Source organism: Trachurus trachurus (assembly GCF_905171665.1).
Source record: "Trachurus trachurus genome assembly, chromosome: 5".
NCBI classification, from domain to species: Eukaryota; Metazoa; Chordata; class Actinopteri; order Carangiformes; family Carangidae; genus Trachurus; species Trachurus trachurus.
This window is the reverse complement of record NC_139896.1, coordinates 30,078,359-30,098,419: the sequence shown is the minus strand read 5'-3', so window position 1 is coordinate 30,098,419 and position 20,061 is coordinate 30,078,359. Positions and strand designations below refer to the sequence as shown.

Here is a 20,061-nt window from a genome sequence, read left to right as displayed (position 1 = left end):
GATGTTTCAGGCCTCATGTGTAGCCTCCAAATACACATTTTGTATCAATAATGTTTGTAAGAAAAAAAAAATACATTATGAAAAGGAAATTCTAAATAAAGTCTTGTTTATACTGTGGTATTAGACCTTCTCAGTACAGATTTGTGTCCTTATTGTCCAGCATGCAGTGCCTAATGCATGGAAATACTCCCCCTGTTACATAAGTGTAAATATTCTACATGGTCAGGATGGATTTAATGTTGTCGGTGGCCTGTGGAGTTTACATAGTAAAAGGATAGTTAAATCTCTGATCTGATCTGATCTGAGTGGTTTTAAATTAGACCAACAGCTGTACGTCCCGGCATCCGCTCCACTCGCCCTCATGTCACGGCAGCGAAGTGCAGGGAGGCTGCAGTGTTTGAAAGACTGCAGTGTGTTGATGTGACTGGATGGAAATCAATTCAGCTGCAGTTCAGCTCTGTATGTGCAGGCCTGTGTATGCACAGCACAGATCTGCTGCGTCATCAAACTATACAGATTTAAGATTCCTGGTTACATGATTGATTTCCATAACTGATACCTGCAGTTTTTAATGCAGAGTCATTGGATCACCAAAGCGAGGAGCATTTTGTTCTCTCGCAGCATTTAAGGTCCATATCAATCCATCCAGTAGCTGTTGAGATGGTTCAGACTGGGTGGAGTGGGGGAGCAGCCCTGTTCCCCCCAGGAGTCATGCTGCTGGCATGGATGAAACACTATTGTTACTGTACTGCATCCAAATATACTTCAGTCTTTAACATCCCTAAAACCTCAAATTACATAAATGAGTTCACCTTAAAAAAAGGTCCACAATACAGGCCAGAGCATTTTTACATATTTTGTCAATTAAATCAACTAACCAGTCACTTCACATTCTGTAATAAAGCACTTTTTTCCAGGCCTGCTCCCTGTGATCAAAGCTCAGCTCATGAATAAAGTTTTATCTCTAACACACAATGAATGAATTTATGTTGCTGATTCCAGGCACTGAAAGTTTTTCTCAGAACTTTCAGGAGAAGCCCCCCTTCCCCCCCCCCCCCCCCCCCTCCCTCCTCTTTGGAGGAGCACAGCAGTTATTCATTGTGTCCCAAACATCAGTCCACTTTCTGATTCTCAGTAACTTCTCAGAATGTAGTGTGTTCACACAGGAAGAGTCAAGTATATTTAGGATATCAGCCTGCAGATATGTGGTGCGGCGTGGTGTTGATTCGGGAGGGGAGTGTGTGCTGCTGACAGACGTCGCTGTTCCGCAAAGCCGGCGCATAATGGAAATGAAGGAGTTAGTCAGTCACAGCTGGAAATTATTACACATTTGCACAGATGTGGTGGGGATAACTTCAGGAACATCTCTGAAAACAAAAGACGGAACATTAAAGCTTTCTGAGAATGTTTAATTTAATAAGCTGCAGTTGGATTGATGTGTGCTGGCCGTGTCACAGTCTGCTGCTGCTTCCCTGTGGCCCTGTGTCTCCTGCTCCACGCTCCGGGCCGGCCATCTTCCCACACATCACCACACACACACACACACACACACACACACACACACACACACACACACACCCAGACTTCTGTTTTTAGTGCTGTTTCACCTGCTCTACATCTCCCAACACCTGAGTGGACAATCAGTTATTTCTAAATGTCACAGGAACCAGTATAAAACATGTTTTCCTATTTGCCATTAAAGGGAGTGTTTCTTCATTTAAGTAGCTACACATGGGAAATGTAGTTCATAACTTTAGCTACCCAAGAGCTCTAATCATTTGGTCTATTAGCTGATTAACATAATTGAATTATTTTGACAATTGAGTAAATATTTGAAGACCCCATTGAATGAAAAATATGTTTTCCCAGCTTTAATCCTTTATCCACATTTATCTCTCGATATAACCCCAGAGGGAAGTTTTAAAAAGACACAATCTAATTCAAGTTGTTTGTGATCCTCTTTGATTATTTTTTGACTTACTCTGGGACAAATAATAAATCTTTGAATAAAGAAATGTAGACTGCAGGTTAATCAGTAATTAACAATAAACAATAAACAATAAAACATTAGCAAGCCTCCATAAACATCTGAAGTAACAACATCTCTTTGATGTTGTTGGCCTGCTAGTTGTAGAGCATAATGGCCTACTTTAAAAGAAATAATCACTCAAACATAAAATTATGCTCCAGTACATAAAAATAGATCTGAATGTGAATGAGTTGGTGTGGAGGTTCATACAGTTTGTACCTTTTCATCTGCAAATTCTTGGCAAACTCTGCTCTTTACCTCGTAAAGGGCCTTTCAGTTAGCAAACTAGATCATCCAGATGGACAACATTTTATAATCTCTGTGCCGAACTGCACAGAAATGCCTTTTCATATCGTGCACCCTGAGAATTCAATACATTTTACAAGCCTTCACATGGACATGCAGCCATTGTGAGGCGTTCAAAGACCACGTTCAAAAATGCCTTGTGAAGGATGTCATGTCTATAAACAGGTACAGCTCTGCCTTTGTCCCGTTCTGTTCGTCCTCTTTTAATTTGATTTGCTAACATAGCCTGTGATTGTTGTGAATTAACTGTCATTAACCGGTTTCTTGTTAGCTACACCGCCTGATTAACATTGTTCTCCTTTTTCTCATTTTGTTCAAAAGCATTCGGCAGCAACAGATAAAGGCCACAAGACTTCTCAGAAAAAAACTGTTCGATTCAGGATTTCTTGGAAAAAGTTGAGATTCAGGTATTTGGGATCAGCAGGCTCTCGTGGATTATAATAGAGCACAGCTTCATGTGTTGCTTTGTTTCCAGTCTACCACACGTGAAAGAGAAAGAGACAGAGGGAGAGAAAGAGACAGAGGGAGAGAGAGAGAGAGAGAGAGAGAGAGAGATAGAGAGAGAGCTCAGACCATTGTTTGCAGTGATCAGAGTGTTTCTAACATTTATAACAACATCAGTATTCCACTCAACAGCAGCTTCATTACATGTGGTCTGATTGTAGTGGCTGATATAAAGATGTGAATAGCTCCGTGCAGGAGGGAGCTGATTTGATGCTTTAACACACCAAACATAATTTAACATTAACAGACGGGGTCAGAGAAGTGAAACACCCCGGGAGCGAAGTGACATTTTCCGTGGTCTAGACAGAAGGGTTAACTCGCTTTTCTAGTTTATTGTCACTCGCAACAACAACTTGTTTTCTGGAGCGTAATTACTCCGGCAGCAAACCTCCGAGAAAACCTCTCGCCGTGTTTTTCCACCAGCAGGATCGAGGGAAATCTATATTACTGGAAATAGCCTGTGCGCATTCCTATTATTTTAATGTCGAGGCGGTGAATTCCCAGAATGAAGGCTCTGTCAGGGCCGCCCGGTGGGGCGGAGTCTAACCCTGCAATTATTCCTGGAAAGCGGATAGGGAGAAGCTGCCGCGCGATTCCAGGGAGCGAGCGGCCGCTTCAGCGAAGCCAGGAGCCGCCGGGCGAACCAGCGCTGCGGCGGAGGGGGGGGGAGGCGCGGGTCCACGGAGAGACACGGCACATGCAATGTTGCACGAAATAAAAAATAACAAGACGACGAAGCTCGGCAAGAGTTTAACGAGAATAAAGAGTGAAAAAAAACAAGCAGCTCCGCTCGCCCTTCGCCCGTCGCAGCGCAAAACAACCGGCGGCGGTTGTTGCGGAGTGGGAGTTGGTGCGGCCGGCGTGACGTCAGAGCGGCGCTGCTGATAAGAGTTCTCAGAATAGACTTCTAGGAAACGGTAAATTTTAAAAGCCAAGCCTTTACACTGTGTCCTTCACACATTTGGGTCCCGCTCTGCCGACAACACACTCCAAGCTGCTGCCGCTCTCACACACCGAGCTCTCTCATGGTTTCAACTTTATTCTGATTTCCAGTGTTTTTCATGTTAACTTGATAGATTCGCTCGCTCTTACATAAAACTACACGACCAGACCGTGTGCGGGTGCGCGGAGCTCTTCCTGTGTGTGGGTTCTTTTTTATTTCTCATAATCGCCTACAGCTCGCAGCTCTTCTCTCGGCAGATTCATGTTTAAGTTGATTTTTTCGTGGAGTTGTCTTTTTATAGCTTAAACTCTACATGTTCTCATCGCTGTCTGAAGACCTATAGTGCCAACTGGATTTTAGCCGCAGGATTCAACAAATAGTATGATTCTTTGTGTACCAGGGTGAGTTGACTTCTCTTTGTCTCTTGGCTTTTCTTCCTCCTAACTAGTTTTTTTTTTGTTGTTGTTGTTAAATATGTTTTTTGTTTTCTAAATCTATCTGTGAAACTGGTTGGTCCTAATTACAGTTATTTTCAAAGGGTATAAGTTACAAGTGTATCCCAACATGTTCATAACTCCAGTATGACCAATGCAAAAATGGAAAAGTCTGTTGTACTAATTACAAAAACAAACTTAATTATGCCAACAGTTTATTTAAGCAGGGAAGCATGACTTGGATTAAAAGAAAATTCATTTCAAGTGCCCTCGCTAAGATTGGCAGCAATAACAGACGAGCAGGGAGAAAAGGGAGAATATGTCACAAAATCAGAATTAAATGAAAATGTAATTATAAAATCATAAATCAGACTAAATAGTCACATTTTGTGGTTGTCAAGTTCAACAGTGAGCTGATCTGAATGGGCGTCTCCTTATCATTACTATTAAGAAATGAACGCCACCACAAGGAATATGTGACGTGGATTCATTTCTTCTCATACAGAGGAGTAAACCATCATTAGTATTGAACTGTACGTTGTTGTTGTTGTTGTTTTTAATCTAGTTTCACACCATTAAACCATATCTTTCATCTTCTTTCCAGTCCTGCAGCTCTTCTGCCCAGTGCTCTGTCCACTGAAGCCCCACGGGGCATGCGGGCGGGAACTGTACCCCCTACTCCTTGCCTTCAAGCAACCCCCCCAATATGGGACCCCGCAAAAGACCTGCAGGCCATCGCCACCAACTTCTGCTATCTAGAAAATTCAGGTACGGTACGAGATGTGTCTCAGCTCGTCAACATCACCAATAAGATTGTGGAGAATCCAGACTGATTGATATAATGCTCTGCTGCAATAGTTTAGTGACTCAAACATTAAGATGGGGCTGCAACGAGTGTTCACAGTGACTAATATTTAGGAATGTGTGTGTGTGTACTGTAGGTTGGTACTGGGGAGCTGTGACTGCGGCCCAGGCCCACGCCGCGCTACAGGAGGCATCTGAAGGAGCTTTTCTGGTACGGGACAGCAGCCACCCCATGTACATGCTGACCCTCTCCGTCAGGACGGCCCGCGGTCCCACCAGTATACGGATCCAGTACAGCGGTGCCAAGTTTTTACTGGACTCCAGCTCCCCGGCCCGGCCCAGCCTGTCGTCCTTCCCCAGCGTGCCCTGCCTGGTGCAGCACTACATGGGACCAGAGAGGAAAAGCGAGGAGGGGAAGGTGGAGGTGGAGTCTCCTTCCAAGCCTTCTCAGCAGACAATTCAGGAGCCGTCTGTGGTATTGAAACTGAAGCGGGCTGTGTACAAGCCCCAGGGCCTCCCCTCCTTACAGCACCTCACACGCCTCGCCATCAACAGACACTCGGACTGCCCTGACCAGCTACCACTCCCGAGGCCTCTGCTGCGTTACATTAAGGACTATCCCTTCAAGGTATGAGGGGGCCCGTCAAGTTCGTTATTAAGGCCGTGTTGGAACTGACTGAATATACAAAAAAGAAATAGGTTCTTGCCTGTAAATGACAATGCTGCTCCAGCAGTTGGAGGCCAGTCCCAGAAAGACTGGACACAGGGTCATGTTTTTACTGATGAAATATGTACAAATTCAGTTATTACTGACGTGTCTGGTTTCAGGCTCAATCTGTCAAAGACTGGTGAAGTATCCCAGAGCGAGGCCACTCGTGAGAAACCTCTGTACTGTAATCTACACTTATTTTATGACGGATGTGGACATTGTCCGTATCTACTTTACCCTCATCAGTTTTTTGGATGTACATACTGTTTCCGAGAAGTACACTGATTCCACTGAGACATCGTTTGACGCCATTTTATTTTTCTCAGCAAAACACTTTTTCTACCTTTTACATGTGTACATTTTTCTATTAAAATAATCAATTTGAGTCCATCTTGCTGTCCTTTATATTCTTTTTCTATTGTGCTGCTTTAAATACGCGTAAAAAAAAAAAAAAAGGCTAGAGAGAGATAAAGAGATACTGTCATCATCACCATTAACCACCACATGATGACTGCTCATGTGACACTTGTTGGGAAATATTTTTGCCTTCAATCACCTTTGAAACACAAAGACTTTGTGGCCTTTGAGCTTTAAGTGTGTGAGAAACACTGATTGTGTGAGGAAGTAAAGGCCACATTGTGTGTGTGTGTGTGTGTGCGTGTGTGTGTGCGCGGGTGTGTTTTTTGCTCAACAATGCATGCAGCCTGCATCTGAGTCAGCGAGTGGCCAAGCAAAGGGGAGGACCGTTCATCAGCAGATTCACAGAACTACTGAATGCTTCCTGGGAGGAGGGTGAGATTCTGAGAGGGAGGGTTCTAAGAAAAGCTTCGGTAATTACCTTCAGCTTTGAGCCTGCTTTTGTGCCATCTCGCACTCTATTTTTTTTTTTTTATTGTGGCACGCAATGTGATGGCAAATGTAACATGGACTGAAAGTGCAACGGTGACAAAAAAGAAGTGATTTAAGCCTCAGCAAATTGTGAATTTGGTGCGATCAAATCAGTGCAGGCGTGTGTGTGCGGCGGCTCAGTGGGGGTAGGGGGAGCTGAGGCTGTGGCAACCTGGGCTAAAGCCAGCGTAATAGGATCTCAGTTTCTCAATCCAGATCCAGTTCAGGTCCCTGTTTGACTTCTCTTTTCTGAAGGATGCAGAATCGGGGCCTAAGAAACAAAAACAAGTCAGTGTTACAGATGCTTGAGCTTGGACTCGCAGTGTGAAAGAACCAATAAGCAAAGGTGCACTGAGGTTACAAGATTTTCTTTTCTTTTTTTTCTTTTTTTAAACCAGTGCAGCCTTTTGCTTTCAATCTAACAAGATCAGTATTAATTCTGACTGCATGTTAGATGCTGACAGAACGATCTGATGACATCCAGGTGACAGACATAAAGACTGAGGCTCTGTGTGGACGGACCTGCTGCTGATGTCGTGCCGTGTTTCCACGTAACGCAGCTCCTCCACATTCGCCTCCACCCACTGCTGAATGAGCGGAGGGTGCCTGAGGTCCACTTCTAAGTAAACACGGCTGTTATTCACAGAAAAAAAAAAAAAAAAAAAAGAGCACAAAAATGGATTAAAATGTAATTAACCAACAGCACAGGATTATGAGAAGTAACCTTGAGATGAGAGCATTGGCACATGTCTGGACCCGTATTCACTGGAAGTCTTTTAAAAAGCTTAACTCATTAAAGAGGCAACACGATACGTGTGTTTTTCAGAACATGCTGTTCTTGTGACAAGCCACTGCCGCCGTCAGGAATTAAACCCAGGTGTGTGTGTACGTGTATGTATGTGTATGTGTGTGTCAGGGAGATGGTTTCTGTACCCATGATCCGACAGAATCTTTGGTGCCAGAGTCAAAATCTGTTTGATGACTTTTAAGCCGTCTTCACCTCCGTCTAAAGCAGAGTGGTCTTCAAACCTGGGGGCAGCAGACAGTGAACACATCATTCAAATACTGCACAGCTTTTGAGGCAGGAGCATGTGTGTATACAAGTTACTTATCATAAAGTAAAACCTTACTAAATAATGAAGCACAACAACAGGAATAATATTCACAACAACTGCAACTAAGATCTACTTTGTGTGTTGTTTTTCTGCGCCCAGTATTAACTAACAAAATATTTACAGCACACACAGTTTATGTATTTTCAAGGGTTTGACACTGAATCAAAAACATCAAATTGGTGAATACAACATTACTTTTTTATCAATAACAGTTGAATTTGAAATTATTTTCATCTCTGTGGCAGTCTATGCACAGTAGTATACAAACAGTTAACTGAATAAATGATTTGTAACACACTGTAACGCTCTACACAGCCAAAAAGCCAGTTACAACACATCCAGTCGAACATTTTCTTCACACCACAATCCAACTTGTTGACATCTGTTTTAGTTTATTTTTTATTTTTTTTGCCACAGTTTTTTATTATTTTCTTAGAAAGCAGAGTGTTGGCTTCATAGTTCCTGCAAAATCCAATTAAAAGCCAAACAAAGACGTCTAGGCTGAAAGTAGAAGGCTAACTGCTGCTTTCTGTCCATATGGTCTTTTGTTTGGTTTCAGCTGTATCTGCCTTTTTAGAGGGGGAATAACAGTAAGCAACATTTTCTAGTGTTCCTCCATATAATATATTATCTTCATATGCATTGAACCCACCTGTAAATGATGGGTTTAACCTACTTAATAAACTCCAAACACAACACTGTAAGGATTTGTTCAGAGGTGCAGTGATATATCATTAGGAACTGTATAATAACAACTATGTCACACTATTATTATTATTTACTGCTTGCATGTCTATACGTGTCATTTATTGATACTTAATTGGATGTGTGGCTAAATAAATTATTAGAACAATCCACTGGACACAAATGAAGCAGCGACTAATTGGACATCAATTTATAGTAATTTCAATAATTGATTTTGTGGACTGTAGAGGAGGAGGAATAAGGTATTCAAACTCGCCACCTTGCATTATGGGAAAAATGTATTGCTATATGTGATTACTCTGATTGCCAGCATTTTAAAGACCGCATGATTAGCTCAGAGAATAATCAACACCTGCAGCCTTAACAGGATTACTGACAAATCCATTAATGAGCACTTTTAAAATATATTATCATCTGCTTATTAATGTGAACTTTGGGGGTGTGAATTAAACCTAATATAAATTGGGAGAAGCTGTGTGTGTTTTAAATCACCTGAATATTTCTGGTTCCAATGAGGCCATGTCCTCTGAGAACAGGTACGGAGGATTACTGACCAGGACTGAGACACACCTACACAGCTTCAACACACTTTCCACATCTGACAAAACACAAACCAAAACAGTTTATAAGCAGGTAAATGTATTTATTATGTGTTATCTAATAATGCAACATGCTGCTTTCACTTACCTTTCATTACGTCTATGTGATAAATCTGTAATCTGTCCTGAAGCTCCAACCTGCAGAAAAAAAACAAACTTGAATCAGACTTAACGCATGACTGCATACGAATTTAAAAAAAGAAAAGAAAAAAAAAGAAGACACTGTAAGTCGTTAACCACGACAAAAGTAAATCAATAAGGACATTTACGGTTTGTTTTTTGAAGTGCTTAAGTAAAATTACCTTAACGCATTCTCCCTCGTTAAATCCACCGCATCCTGGCTTCGATCCAGGGCGATGGCTTTAAGCTGGTGCAAGAAGAAACAAACACAGCAATTAAAAACTGCTGTTTACTGTTGTATAGCACTACCACAGAGGGGGAGAAAAAAATCTATTTGCCTCTATGCCCTGGTTTGTCTGCATGAGAGGGTTCTACCATGTCGAGATTTTACGATCTGTTAACAGTGGAGACAGAAAAATAAACGGGCCTAGTTAATGTTATGGGAGCAGAAAGTATGTTTGGATCAGCAGTGTTACTCTGATTTGTGATGTGAAAATAACAGAGTACTGTGCTACAAAGCCCCATTAATGATGTGTGTCTACTCTAGATCTGGAACTAATGATTATTCAAGTCACTTCCAATTTACCTGCTGATTTTTTTTCTCTGATTAAGAATGTGTCAGTTTAAATTTAAAGGTCCGGTGTGTAAAATGAGGGGAAAACAGTGACATCTAGCATTGCGATTCTATTATTTATCTATTAAATAATTCTATTGTTTGTTTATGAACGTGAAACTCTTGAAACGTGCTCTCCGGTTGGCTGGATTTTCCATCCCATACAAACATGGCGGCGCAAGATGGCGACACTCTCTAAGCAAGACCCTTGCTATATGTATATATAAAAGAAGAATTATAAGCCTATGAAAACCAAACAGATTTTATTTTATAGCGATTATACACTTATACTAATATATTCATTGGTAGTAGGCTATATTCAGATTTTGCCAATAAACCTTGACAAATATTAGGCTACACACTGGACCTTTAAAAAAAAGCTACAGAAACTCAGTCACTCACAGTGATGCCTGACACGGCCTCAAAGATTAGCTACCTACAAAAATAGTCTAGGATTAGGAAATTGATCCCTGATCAAAACACCTCAGAAGATAAATAAAGATGTCACCTGAGGCAGGCTCTTCAGCAGACTCAGAGAAATAGCACCAGAGCCACATCCCACCTCCAGAGAGGTCTGCTGAGTCCCAGGTTTCAGCTGCAGATCAGTGAGCACCAGCTCCACCAGCTCCTGAGGAGACATGAACAAGAGCAAGTGATCAGTTATACACTTTTTTCCCTTTTTTTGACTGTGTGTGTGTGTGTTTTTGTGTGTGTGTTTGTGTCCGACCTCTGTCTCTGGTCGCGGTATGAACACAGGAGGGTTCATCTTCAGTGTCAGATCTCTGAAGTCCCACTCCTCAATCACATACTGCACAGGCATCCTATAGAATCACAGTGTTCAGGTTCCTGTCAGGCTTTAGTATTTGTCATTTCACAGTCCTAAGGGTGGTTTGATTGTATTACATATGTATATTTCCTCTATATACCTGGTTAGACGTCTGGTGCACAGCTTCCACATCTGCTCCTTTTTTTCTTGGCTGAGAAACTCTGTCAAGTGCCTCTGCTCAAGACTTTCTATCTAGATAAAGAAATAGCGTATGGGACCATTAGGAGATGCTGTTGCAGATATCCAGACATTACGTCAGGCAGTGTAGAGTGACCCCTCAACTCACGGTTTTAGCCCCGAGCACATGGGCGACGATGTAGTGGCTGGAGTGGTCCGGCTCCGTCACACCTCTCTCCTCAAAGTGCCTCCTCCATAAGTCCACGGCCTGGAGCGCTGTGATCCTGCCTGCAGGAAAGGCCGGAGCGCTGCATGCTCGCGCTGAAGCGGAGGCCAAGATTCCCTAAAAAGCATTTGATTTAAGAGAGTTTCTGAATAACCACAAATGAGAACACTCTGTGCGTTCCAGCAGTGGTTTCACAAGCCCTTGTTAAAATTCCCCACGCCTGGCTCACTCCCTTTGACTCATGCTGAGGAGTCCAGCGTGCAAACTCGATCTCAGATCAAACCATCAAATCACATACACTTAGGATACATGTCTCATCGCTTCCTGTGCAGACTGCAGGATCAAGACATCAAAGTTACAGGGCATACATATGTAGCAGGTTTACACTGTCTAATGCTCTCCAGAGGTGTCTCTGACTCGGTGCCCAGTGTAATGCACCATATGAAAATGAATGTTCTGCCACTGACAGGAAAACAAAGATCCTTTTGTAGAACATTTTGACTTTTCTTTTTCCCCCAGCTGATTCAAACAAATATGTGTTGACTCAGAGCTTCTTGGATGTGTAGCTGGAGCTTCTCTTTCATCTGTTTCTCATCACTGACAAACTAGATGAACTCATGATGACAGCTTTGTCATTTTTCACCAGCTGAGTAGGTGTGTTAGTTCTCAGACATCCTAAAAATATTACTTACTTAAAACAAACTTCAGATGTGTCAGAGTAGGCTCCTAGTGTTTCGCAAAAACATTTCAACCTCACTGCATTTTGGATCAATGTATCAGTATGATTATTGCAATTATTTAGGCTCAATCAACATGTACATTCTCCTATTGGGTGGTGCTGGGAACAGATCCCCAGTCAAGTTCAGTATAAAAAATCGCAACTCCCGCACGCACATAAGCTCTGTTTAATGGGTCAACGTTTTGGTCTATTGACCTTCATCAGGACCAGCATTTTACACTTGTTGTGTGGCTTCCTTTTATCAGCACACTATTGAAATTGATTGATTACAGGTGTGTGTAGTTATCAGAGGAAGTGACATCATCACAAAAAAGGAGAGGAACTCCTAACAATACATTCTGGACAGCAATAGAAAATATGTAGCAAGCAATGTAGAAGAGAATAGAAAAAAAAGGGATTGAATATAAATATTATTTTCCCCCTATATTTTTCTTCTGAAAATAATTATATTTGATCCCTTTTTTTCCTCTTCTTTTCTAGATTGCTACACATTTTCACTTCCTCTGATAACTACACACATCTGTAGGCTAATCAATCAATTGCAATTGTGCCGATGTGTTAAAAGGAAGCCACACAACAAATGTAAAATGTTGGTCCTGATGAAGGTCAATAGACCAAAACGTTGACCCATTAAACAGAGCTTATGTGAGTGCAATTATTTGCCATTACTTGAACCAGGGTGTGTGTGTGTATATATAGTGTGTGTGACATTATTTAATATAACCTGTCCTGCACTGAAGACTCATTGATCACTGATAAATTCCACTCAAATGTAAATGAAAAATGAACACGCTCTCATCTTTTTTTCTGTTTTATGTATGGCAGGATCAACAACAGCCTGCTTGGCTCCATGTGCTCCCAGCAGTCAGCATTTACAGCTCCCTGAGAGCAACACAACAACAGTCTATTTGACCTGTCAGTTACCTTTGGTCCCACTCTCCATCTGAAGCCTGCACCCACTGATCTCGTCCACATGGTCAATGTCAACACGCACCGTGTGTTCCCACTGTTTCACGGGGCAGGACTCGTTGTAGTCGCAGCATCCTTTCTGTGCTCTGCTGTGCTGTGTCTTACACTCTCTACGTCACTTATCGTCCTGTATGTAATGTCAACAACATTTTCTGTAGTCGGACTCTGTGGTAACTAGACGGTGTTGACAGCGTTTCCTTCACATGGCGCCGCAACGCGATGCGTAACGTCTCCACATGCGGCGCAGACCGCGCAGCACTGACGCTGCTCAACAGTGCTGCCTTTACTGACGGTCGAAAATTTCACCTAATGCAGAAGTACACAGGCTCAAGTAGCCCATTGTTCTAACTGACACGAACACATTGAAGAACACACTTTTGAGTATTTCCATTATATTCAGCATTGTACTTTCTCTCCACTATAAAGGAAACGGTATGGCTTCTACTATCAATCTTGACTAATGAACAAGTGACGGCAAAGTAAAAATGGTTGACAGCCTAAATGTAGTTTCCGATTAGCAATGAAGGCATCAGCAGGTTGTTGTTTGGTATGAGAGAGTGTGTGGAGCATCTCTGTTAAATAGTTTGCTATCGAGTCGACGGCACTTTTGTGACTTTTACACACGTAACAACACGTTTGCCGTGGCGTTGTTCGGACGTCAGAGATGCTAACTGTGGTTCACGGGAGCTCACTGGCTTGTTAGTGAAGGCTAAAGCAGAAGCTAGCAGCTAGCCGTAGCTGCTAATAACAGCTGAGGCTGGACAGGAAAAGACACACAGGAGTTTGGTTTGTGTTGTGTTGTGTCCTGCTGCAGGTTGGCCTGACTCCAGGGTCTGGGACAGGGCATGGCCTCTCGAATAGAGTGTATATTCTTCAGCGAGTTTCACCCCACTCTGGGCCCAAAGATAACATATCAGGTGAGTGTGGAAACCTATTTGGTGAAGTGATATTCAAAGTCAAGGCTAGCACAGGAGAAATGACCACAACTGTATTATCACTGGTCATTGATACTATAAGTAGACTACCAATACGTTTCGTTCCTTACTGTGGTAAAACAGTAAAGCTACAATAATAGCTCAGACTGATATTCTTCACACTTTACTGACAATTTTGGACTGATTGATACAATGGGTAAACTGATACAGGTGCATCTTAATAAATTTGGTGGGGTTCTCAAACTTTTCCCCCTTTGCAAACCCACCAAGTTTGTGGCTTGATGTCAGCCGCAAATAAGGTTTCGATATGTCACGTCGAAATATAATAATTCTATTTTATTTTGTTATTTGTATTTTGTCATTCAACTTTCCCCCTAACACCCCCTAATACCCCCTGGCAGCGCCCCAGGGGGCCCGGCCCCCACTTTGAAAACCATCATGGATTTATTTCAGTAGTTCAATTCAAATAGTGAAACTCATATATTTTATAGATTCATTACACAGACTGAATGTAATAAGTGGCCTATGCCTTGCATTTAACGGAAATTCAAAATTCAGTAAATGAAAACATTAGAATATAGTGTTCACTATTGCAACCTGATGATGTCTCACTCTAATCAGCTGATTAACTCCAAACTTTAAATGGACTCTCTTCTGGTATACACTATCATAGAGAAGACTGCTGACCCCATGTCCTCATTTATTGAGATGCACCTGTATCTTTACAATTTTCATTGCATGCAGCCCTAAGTTGAAATACGTCATCAAGTTAGCTAGATGAATGTTTGCCTCTCATCCTGTTCCCTAGTAATACAAACATAGTTACCCTAACACACATCAGATTATCCTTGGTCAGTCTATGGACCATTGTGACTGAGTGTATGCATAAAGGAATGTAAATGAATCACTAATCTTATTATTGGTAAACATGTTTTTAATCCCTCTACATATTTTAGTGGTAGTGACCTTGCAGGTGCACAGTAGATAATCTCCTTAGTCTTTTATCTGAGTCTTAGAGGGTGTGTTTTGCCCATCAGTGTCTCCTGTGTCCTCTCTCTTCACAGGTCCCAGAGGAATACATATCAAGAGAACTCTTTGACACAGTTCAGGTTTATATCATCACCAAGCCAGAACTGCAAAACAAATTGATAACAGTGTATGTATGAAATGTAACACTCCACTTCTGTCTCAGTGTCTCATTACTTATTTGATTTTTCTTTTTTTGCTCTTGAGATATGTGTTTATATTTACAAGGGATTGTTGTGTTGTTCTCCTTCAAACCATCCTCTGTGCTCTTTATATCTGCTGTAGCACTGCCATGGGCAAGAAGTTAATCGGGTGTCCTGTGTGCATTGAACATAAGAAGTATAGCCGGAACGCCCTCCTCTTTAACCTCGGCCTTGTTTGTGATGCCCAAACCAACACATGTGCCCTTGAGCCAATCGTCAAGAAGCTGTCTGGGTACCTCACAACTCTAGAGGTCGTGAATAATGCTTTTTTTTTTTAAAAACATGTTTTCATATCACACGTATACTATTACATCACAGACATGATCCTGAATCTTTCTTGATTTGTGTTGCAGCTGGAAAGTGGTTTTATCTCCAACGAGGAGAGCAAGCAGAAACTTTTACCCATCATGTCGACCTTGTTGGAAGAACTCAATGCCACAGGAGCCTGCACTTTACCAATAGGTATTATTTCAGTTTTTTACTGTGTGCATATGCTGGTTTTTCTTTGAGGCAACGATTGTCGAAATGGTTATTTTCACATTAATGCTGACAGTGGTGGCAAAATGCAAATTATGTGTGTTTGCTACAGGAAACAGCCATGAGGTGACTATTAGCTGTAAAAGTGTGTCAAAACGAAAAAAATCTTGTTCAGCTGTCCTTTGTGGTATAACCAATATATATATATTTTAGAAATCATTGATAAAGCACTGAAAGTCCATGACTAAAAGGGTCCCAAAGTGAAATTGAGAGACATTTTTGCTGCCAAGGAGACAAAGAAGTTAGGCACCAAGACACAGCAGCAAATGTCAGACAAAAGTACTAAGGATTTGTGAGAAGTTGATCAGGTTCTAGTTGACCAGCTGAATTTAATTTTAATTGTTGATTTAGTTAGTTTAATAGATGTATAAAATATGTACAAATGCAATTAAACTCTAGTTGTCCTCCTAGAAGATCATTGCATGTAAAACACAATTAGTTACTTGTGCTTTAATTTATTTTTGACTAAAACACTGGGGTAAAACAGAGCAATGGCCTCTAAGAGACACAAATTAAGAACTTGCGTTAAAGGTTTGGCATTGGGAAACTGATTCTGCTTCACTGGTGATAACAGATATCTGGATGGTTTTTAAATTGCCCGGTTCCTGCTCCCTCTCTATGATTTAGATGCATCTAACACAATCCATCTGAAGCTGATCCAGCTGAGAAAGGACCCCCCCATTGTCCAGGAGTATGACGTTCCTGTCTTCACGCAGTGTAAAGACCATTTTATCAAATCTCAGTGGGATCTCACCACTCAGCAGGTAGGCGCTCTCCCTCGGCACAACATGGCTGATATCGAGGAACATCGTGATAAGATACATCTGGGAATTCTTAGAAGTAACTAGAGAATGCATTTCTTGGAGGAAATACGGGTGAATGCTGAAAGCTGGAAGCTGAATGAGCTGAATAAATTGTTAAAACAAAGTTGAATTAAGTGAATAAATTGCTAAAGCAATCTTCAAAAGTTGAAACAATATCTGAAGAGTAAAAGTAGAACATGTAAGACAGAGGCTCTCCCTCAGCACAACATGGCTGATTTCGAGGAACATCCTGATAAGATACATTGGGGAATTCTTAGAAGTAATTAAAAGTCTGTTATCAGCTGTGCAAGGGGGTGATATAAACACCCCTATCGCATTGCATTATGGGTGAAAGGAAGGATTTATGTAGGAATAGGTGAAGGAGCAGGGTTTATTGGCACATTCATCTTATTGCTGAAAGTACTGTAACAGGTGCACCTGAATAACTGAGAATACAACTGTCAGGTCAGAAACTTTTAACAAATAGGTCTTATTTCACTTTCAACTTGTATGTAAGATGCTCATTTTTTTTGATTTACTGAATTTTGCGTTTTCATTAAATGTAAGCCATAATCATTACAATTAAAAGAAATTAAGACATGAAATATTTTAGTCTGTGTGTAATGAACCTATGAGTTTCACTGTTTGAATTGAACTACTGAAATACATACGTAATAATAATAATAATAATAATTTATTAAGATGCACCTGTAAATCTTATTTAACAGACATTTCAGTAACTCTGTACTAAATCTTTCTCCCTGCAGATCCTGCCTTATATTGATGGATTTAGACACATCCAAAAAATTTCAGCCGAGGCGGACGTAGAGCTGAATCTCGTCCGTATTGCTGTGCAGAATCTACTGTGAGTACATTTTGGTGAATAAAGGGCAACACGCACCAGAGGGCAACTGACACACATCAAAACAGCTATTATGTTCTCTGTATAATGCAGTAAGCCCACATATCAGTGGCGACTCACACTGTGATGAGACAATATTCAGTTTCTCAGTTTCTTCTAATGTGGGTGATGTGAGTTTTGTGTCCAAATGAAACCAAAGAGAGAAACTCAGAGCCTCCTTTTTCCTTCACAGGTATTATGATGTCGTGACCTTGGTCTCCATTTTCCAGGTACTAAATCAAAGTGACAGTGCAACACTGGGTTTATTTCACTGGAACTGTGTATCTTGTGGTGTAATGTGGTGGTATGGCTTATTATAGAATAACTGTACTATTCATGGTAGATACTAAATACTGAATAGAGTTAAGTCTTACTTTTGCATGAAAACAGACTTTATATTTTGAGAGACTTCATGTGACTTCATGTAACAGCTGATACACTGTTCTCGTCTGTTTGCTGAAAAAACATATTAGAATCCTGAACTATTAAGATTTATTTCCCATACATCTTATTCTTGAACGATTATGAATGGATTCTAAAATATTTTCACAAAATATTAACTCCTGCATTGTTAAAATGTAGACCTAATACTCTGTTACAGTAACAGTTTGAAGATGTATTTAGTTTGATTATTGTTGTGTGCCTTCTTATTCCCACCAGTACTCAAATGTGTACTGCACCACCCCAAAAGTCCAGAGCCTCATAGATGACAAGTCAATTCAGGAGGAGTGCCTCAACTATGTCACCAAGCAGGGTAAAGAAGCACCGAGACTGTTGAAGCAAAGGGATTTTTCCTTCTGTGTTCTGTCGTTCATCTCTCTGTTCTCTCTTGTTGTGTCAGGTCAAAAGCGAGCCAGTCTGAGAGACGTGTTCCAGCTCTACTGCGGTCTCAGTCCAGGAACCACAGTGCGAGACCTTTGCTCTCGCTACTCACAGCAGCTTCAGAGGGTCGATGAGCGGTCAGGATCACACACCGTATCACTTCCTGGAAACACATTTAATGACTCTTGAAAAATTAAGCCAATGGGACATTCATTAACATACGTGCCATGTGATGTGTTGCTCTCTCAGGAGGCTGATTCAGTTTGGACTGATGAAGTCACTCATTCGACGGCTGCAGAAATACCCAGTGAAGGTTATCCGTGATGAGAGGAGCAGGCCGCCTCGGCTCTACACTGGTTGCCATAGCTATGATGAGATCTGCTGCAAAACAGGCAGGTTTTAAAGCTCTCTGTGATCACCAAGAAATACCCCTTGGAAGTGAAGGAGTTTGTTTCTGGTCAAATTGCATATTTATAAACTAGGGTGGTGTTGTCTTGATTTTACAGGGATCAGTTACCAGGAGCTGGATGAACGTTTGGAAAATGATCCCAACATTGTGGTGTGCTGGAAGTGATGTGAAGTGGAAAAAACCAGCTCTGTGCTGAAGACAGCCATCTGACTCTAATATACCTCAACCAAAGATGCCTTCGATGAAAGGACGTTTTCTTGGAATAACCAAGCAAATAGATAACTTACATTTTTTTAATGTTGTTTTAGGATTTTTGATTCTAATTTGCTTTTCATTCAGTATTAAGATCAACGTCTAGGTGAAATGAGTAAGGTAATATTTATTAATGTAGAAAATAAAATATATGATCAATAAAATAAATTATAACACAGTGTGACAAACCATCCAAATGTTTGAAGCATACTCTCATCCTATCCATCACACAGTAACATCAGGGAGGGGTCTTACAGTCTTACATTTATTCTGCAGCATGATAATAAGCACAAACACACAGCCAGACTGATGGAGAACTGTCTCCAGAGACAAGGAGAACAGGGAGTCCTGCAACAGATGGTCTAGCCCCCACAGGGTCTTGATCCCAACATCATGGACTCAATCTAGGATTACATGAAGAGACAGCCTAAATATTCTCCAAGATGCTTGAATAAACCCATTTCTAAAGTCCCTTGAAAACCTTCATGCAGTTGTATGAAGGCAACCTCACTTCATGTTTGGTGCCCTTATTATTTGCACAGAACAACACACACAAAAAGCAATTAATGTCTATCTGTTATTTTATTTTATGATCTGGTTTATGACACAGTTTCATAGTCTAAATTTCTTAGCTGATATTTTTGTCATAATGGGAATCCCCATCCACACATATGCACAACACAACAAACCAGATAAGAGCATCTGCTAAAGCTTTGCCGTGCTATATGCATTTTGGCAAGTCCCCCACGGCAAACTAATGCGCTGCAGATTACCAGATTGGTAAAACTGTAAAATGTAGGAGGGAAGATTACAGAAAACAGCATAACATGATGCTTAAGACATCTTAAGTGTTATTTTTTAATATAATCTTGCAACCTCAAAACATGAGCCACATAGTGATGCACTCAAACAAGCAGATACTGAACATCTGATGTTAACAGACTGAGGAAGAAAATATATGTCTTCCCAACTATATAGTCAACATGGAGGCTATTCCGCTGCTCGTACTGTACTGAACAATGCGTATAGTAAGATTTCACATACAAAGCATATGATGAGTCTATGAAATGTGATAAGAGTGTTATAGATTACATAAGACCATCCGACTGCCCGGGTATAGTTAAAATTAGCTCCATTTCATTAACAACAGTTAAATGCTGATAACACACTCCTGCATCTGTAATAATCCAATAATAGCAGTCTAACAAACCCACAGGGGATTTTGTTATGCAGTGACTACAAATACATATTGCTATCACCGCTTGTGTACTTGTACTTAAACACCACTTTCTGCAAGGATTTTAGTTGAAAGGGGATTTTATTTTTATTTTTATTTTTTATTTTAACTGTGTTGTAGGCCTATATGTACTCAGATCAGTCAATCGCAAAGAATATTTACTGAAGTAGAGTTCTGAGGTACTTTTTAATTTACTTGTGTACTACAGTTTAATGCTATTTAAATGTTGTAGTTTTCACTGCACCACTTGTGCAAATTGTAATTGTTGACTTACCAACTAAAATATGATG

At 41.0% G+C, this 20,061-nt stretch overlaps 3 protein-coding genes across 4 annotated transcripts; 2 read left to right on the top strand and 1 right to left on the bottom strand.

Annotated features, from left to right (window-relative positions):
• Positions 1-3,534: 3,534 nt before the first annotated feature.
• cisha (cytokine inducible SH2-containing protein a) lies at positions 3,535-6,098 on the top strand. The gene is made up of 3 exons (XM_083972588.1): positions 3,535-4,183; positions 4,821-4,984; positions 5,158-6,098. The coding sequence occupies exons 1-3, from the start codon at positions 4,164-4,166 to the stop codon at positions 5,652-5,654; spliced, it is 681 nt and encodes a 226-aa protein (XP_083828714.1). The 5' UTR covers positions 3,535-4,163; the 3' UTR covers positions 5,655-6,098.
• A 341-nt stretch (positions 6,099-6,439) lies between these two features.
• On the bottom strand, positions 6,440-13,019 carry hemk1 (HemK methyltransferase family member 1). Its single transcript, XM_083972587.1, is given in 12 exon segments — positions 6,440-6,865; positions 6,867-6,888; positions 7,140-7,250; positions 7,551-7,646; positions 8,930-9,035; positions 9,125-9,174; positions 9,339-9,403; positions 10,278-10,397; positions 10,497-10,590; positions 10,696-10,787; positions 10,882-11,055; positions 12,602-13,019. Coding segments are annotated over 12 exon segments (1,092 nt in total). The 5' UTR covers positions 12,653-13,019; the 3' UTR covers positions 6,440-6,754.
• A 135-nt stretch (positions 13,020-13,154) lies between these two features.
• nprl2 (NPR2 like, GATOR1 complex subunit) lies at positions 13,155-18,707 on the top strand. Of its 2 annotated transcripts, XM_083971513.1 has the most exons (12): positions 13,168-13,182; positions 13,461-13,563; positions 14,646-14,737; positions 14,893-15,061; positions 15,164-15,272; positions 15,975-16,111; positions 16,918-17,015; positions 17,245-17,281; positions 17,712-17,805; positions 17,893-18,010; positions 18,123-18,265; positions 18,380-18,707. In XM_083971513.1, the coding sequence occupies exons 2-12, from the start codon at positions 13,492-13,494 to the stop codon at positions 18,445-18,447; spliced, it is 1,137 nt and encodes a 378-aa protein (XP_083827639.1). In that variant the 5' UTR covers positions 13,168-13,182; positions 13,461-13,491; the 3' UTR covers positions 18,448-18,707. The 2 variants fall into 2 exon arrangements, with proteins under 2 accessions (XP_083827638.1, XP_083827639.1); XM_083971512.1 differs by having other exon boundaries at positions 13,155-13,563.
• Positions 18,708-20,061: the final 1,354 nt, after the last annotated feature.

Coding starts and splice junctions, on each gene's coding strand:
- cisha (XM_083972588.1), top strand. CDS start 4,164: ATGATTCTTTGTGTACCAGG. Junction 4,184..4,820: donor ATGATTCTTTGTGTACCAGG/GTGAGTTGACTT, acceptor TCTTCTTTCCAG/TCCTGCAGCTCTTCTGCCCA. Junction 4,985..5,157: donor CTGCTATCTAGAAAATTCAG/GTACGGTACGAG, acceptor TGTGTACTGTAG/GTTGGTACTGGGGAGCTGTG.
- nprl2 (XM_083971512.1), top strand. CDS start 13,492: ATGGCCTCTCGAATAGAGTGTATATTCTTCAGCGAGTTTCACCCCACT. Junction 13,564..14,645: donor GCCCAAAGATAACATATCAG/GTGAGTGTGGAA, acceptor CTCTCTTCACAG/GTCCCAGAGGAATACATATC. Junction 16,112..16,917: donor GGGATCTCACCACTCAGCAG/GTAGGCGCTCTC, acceptor TTCTCCCTGCAG/ATCCTGCCTTATATTGATGG.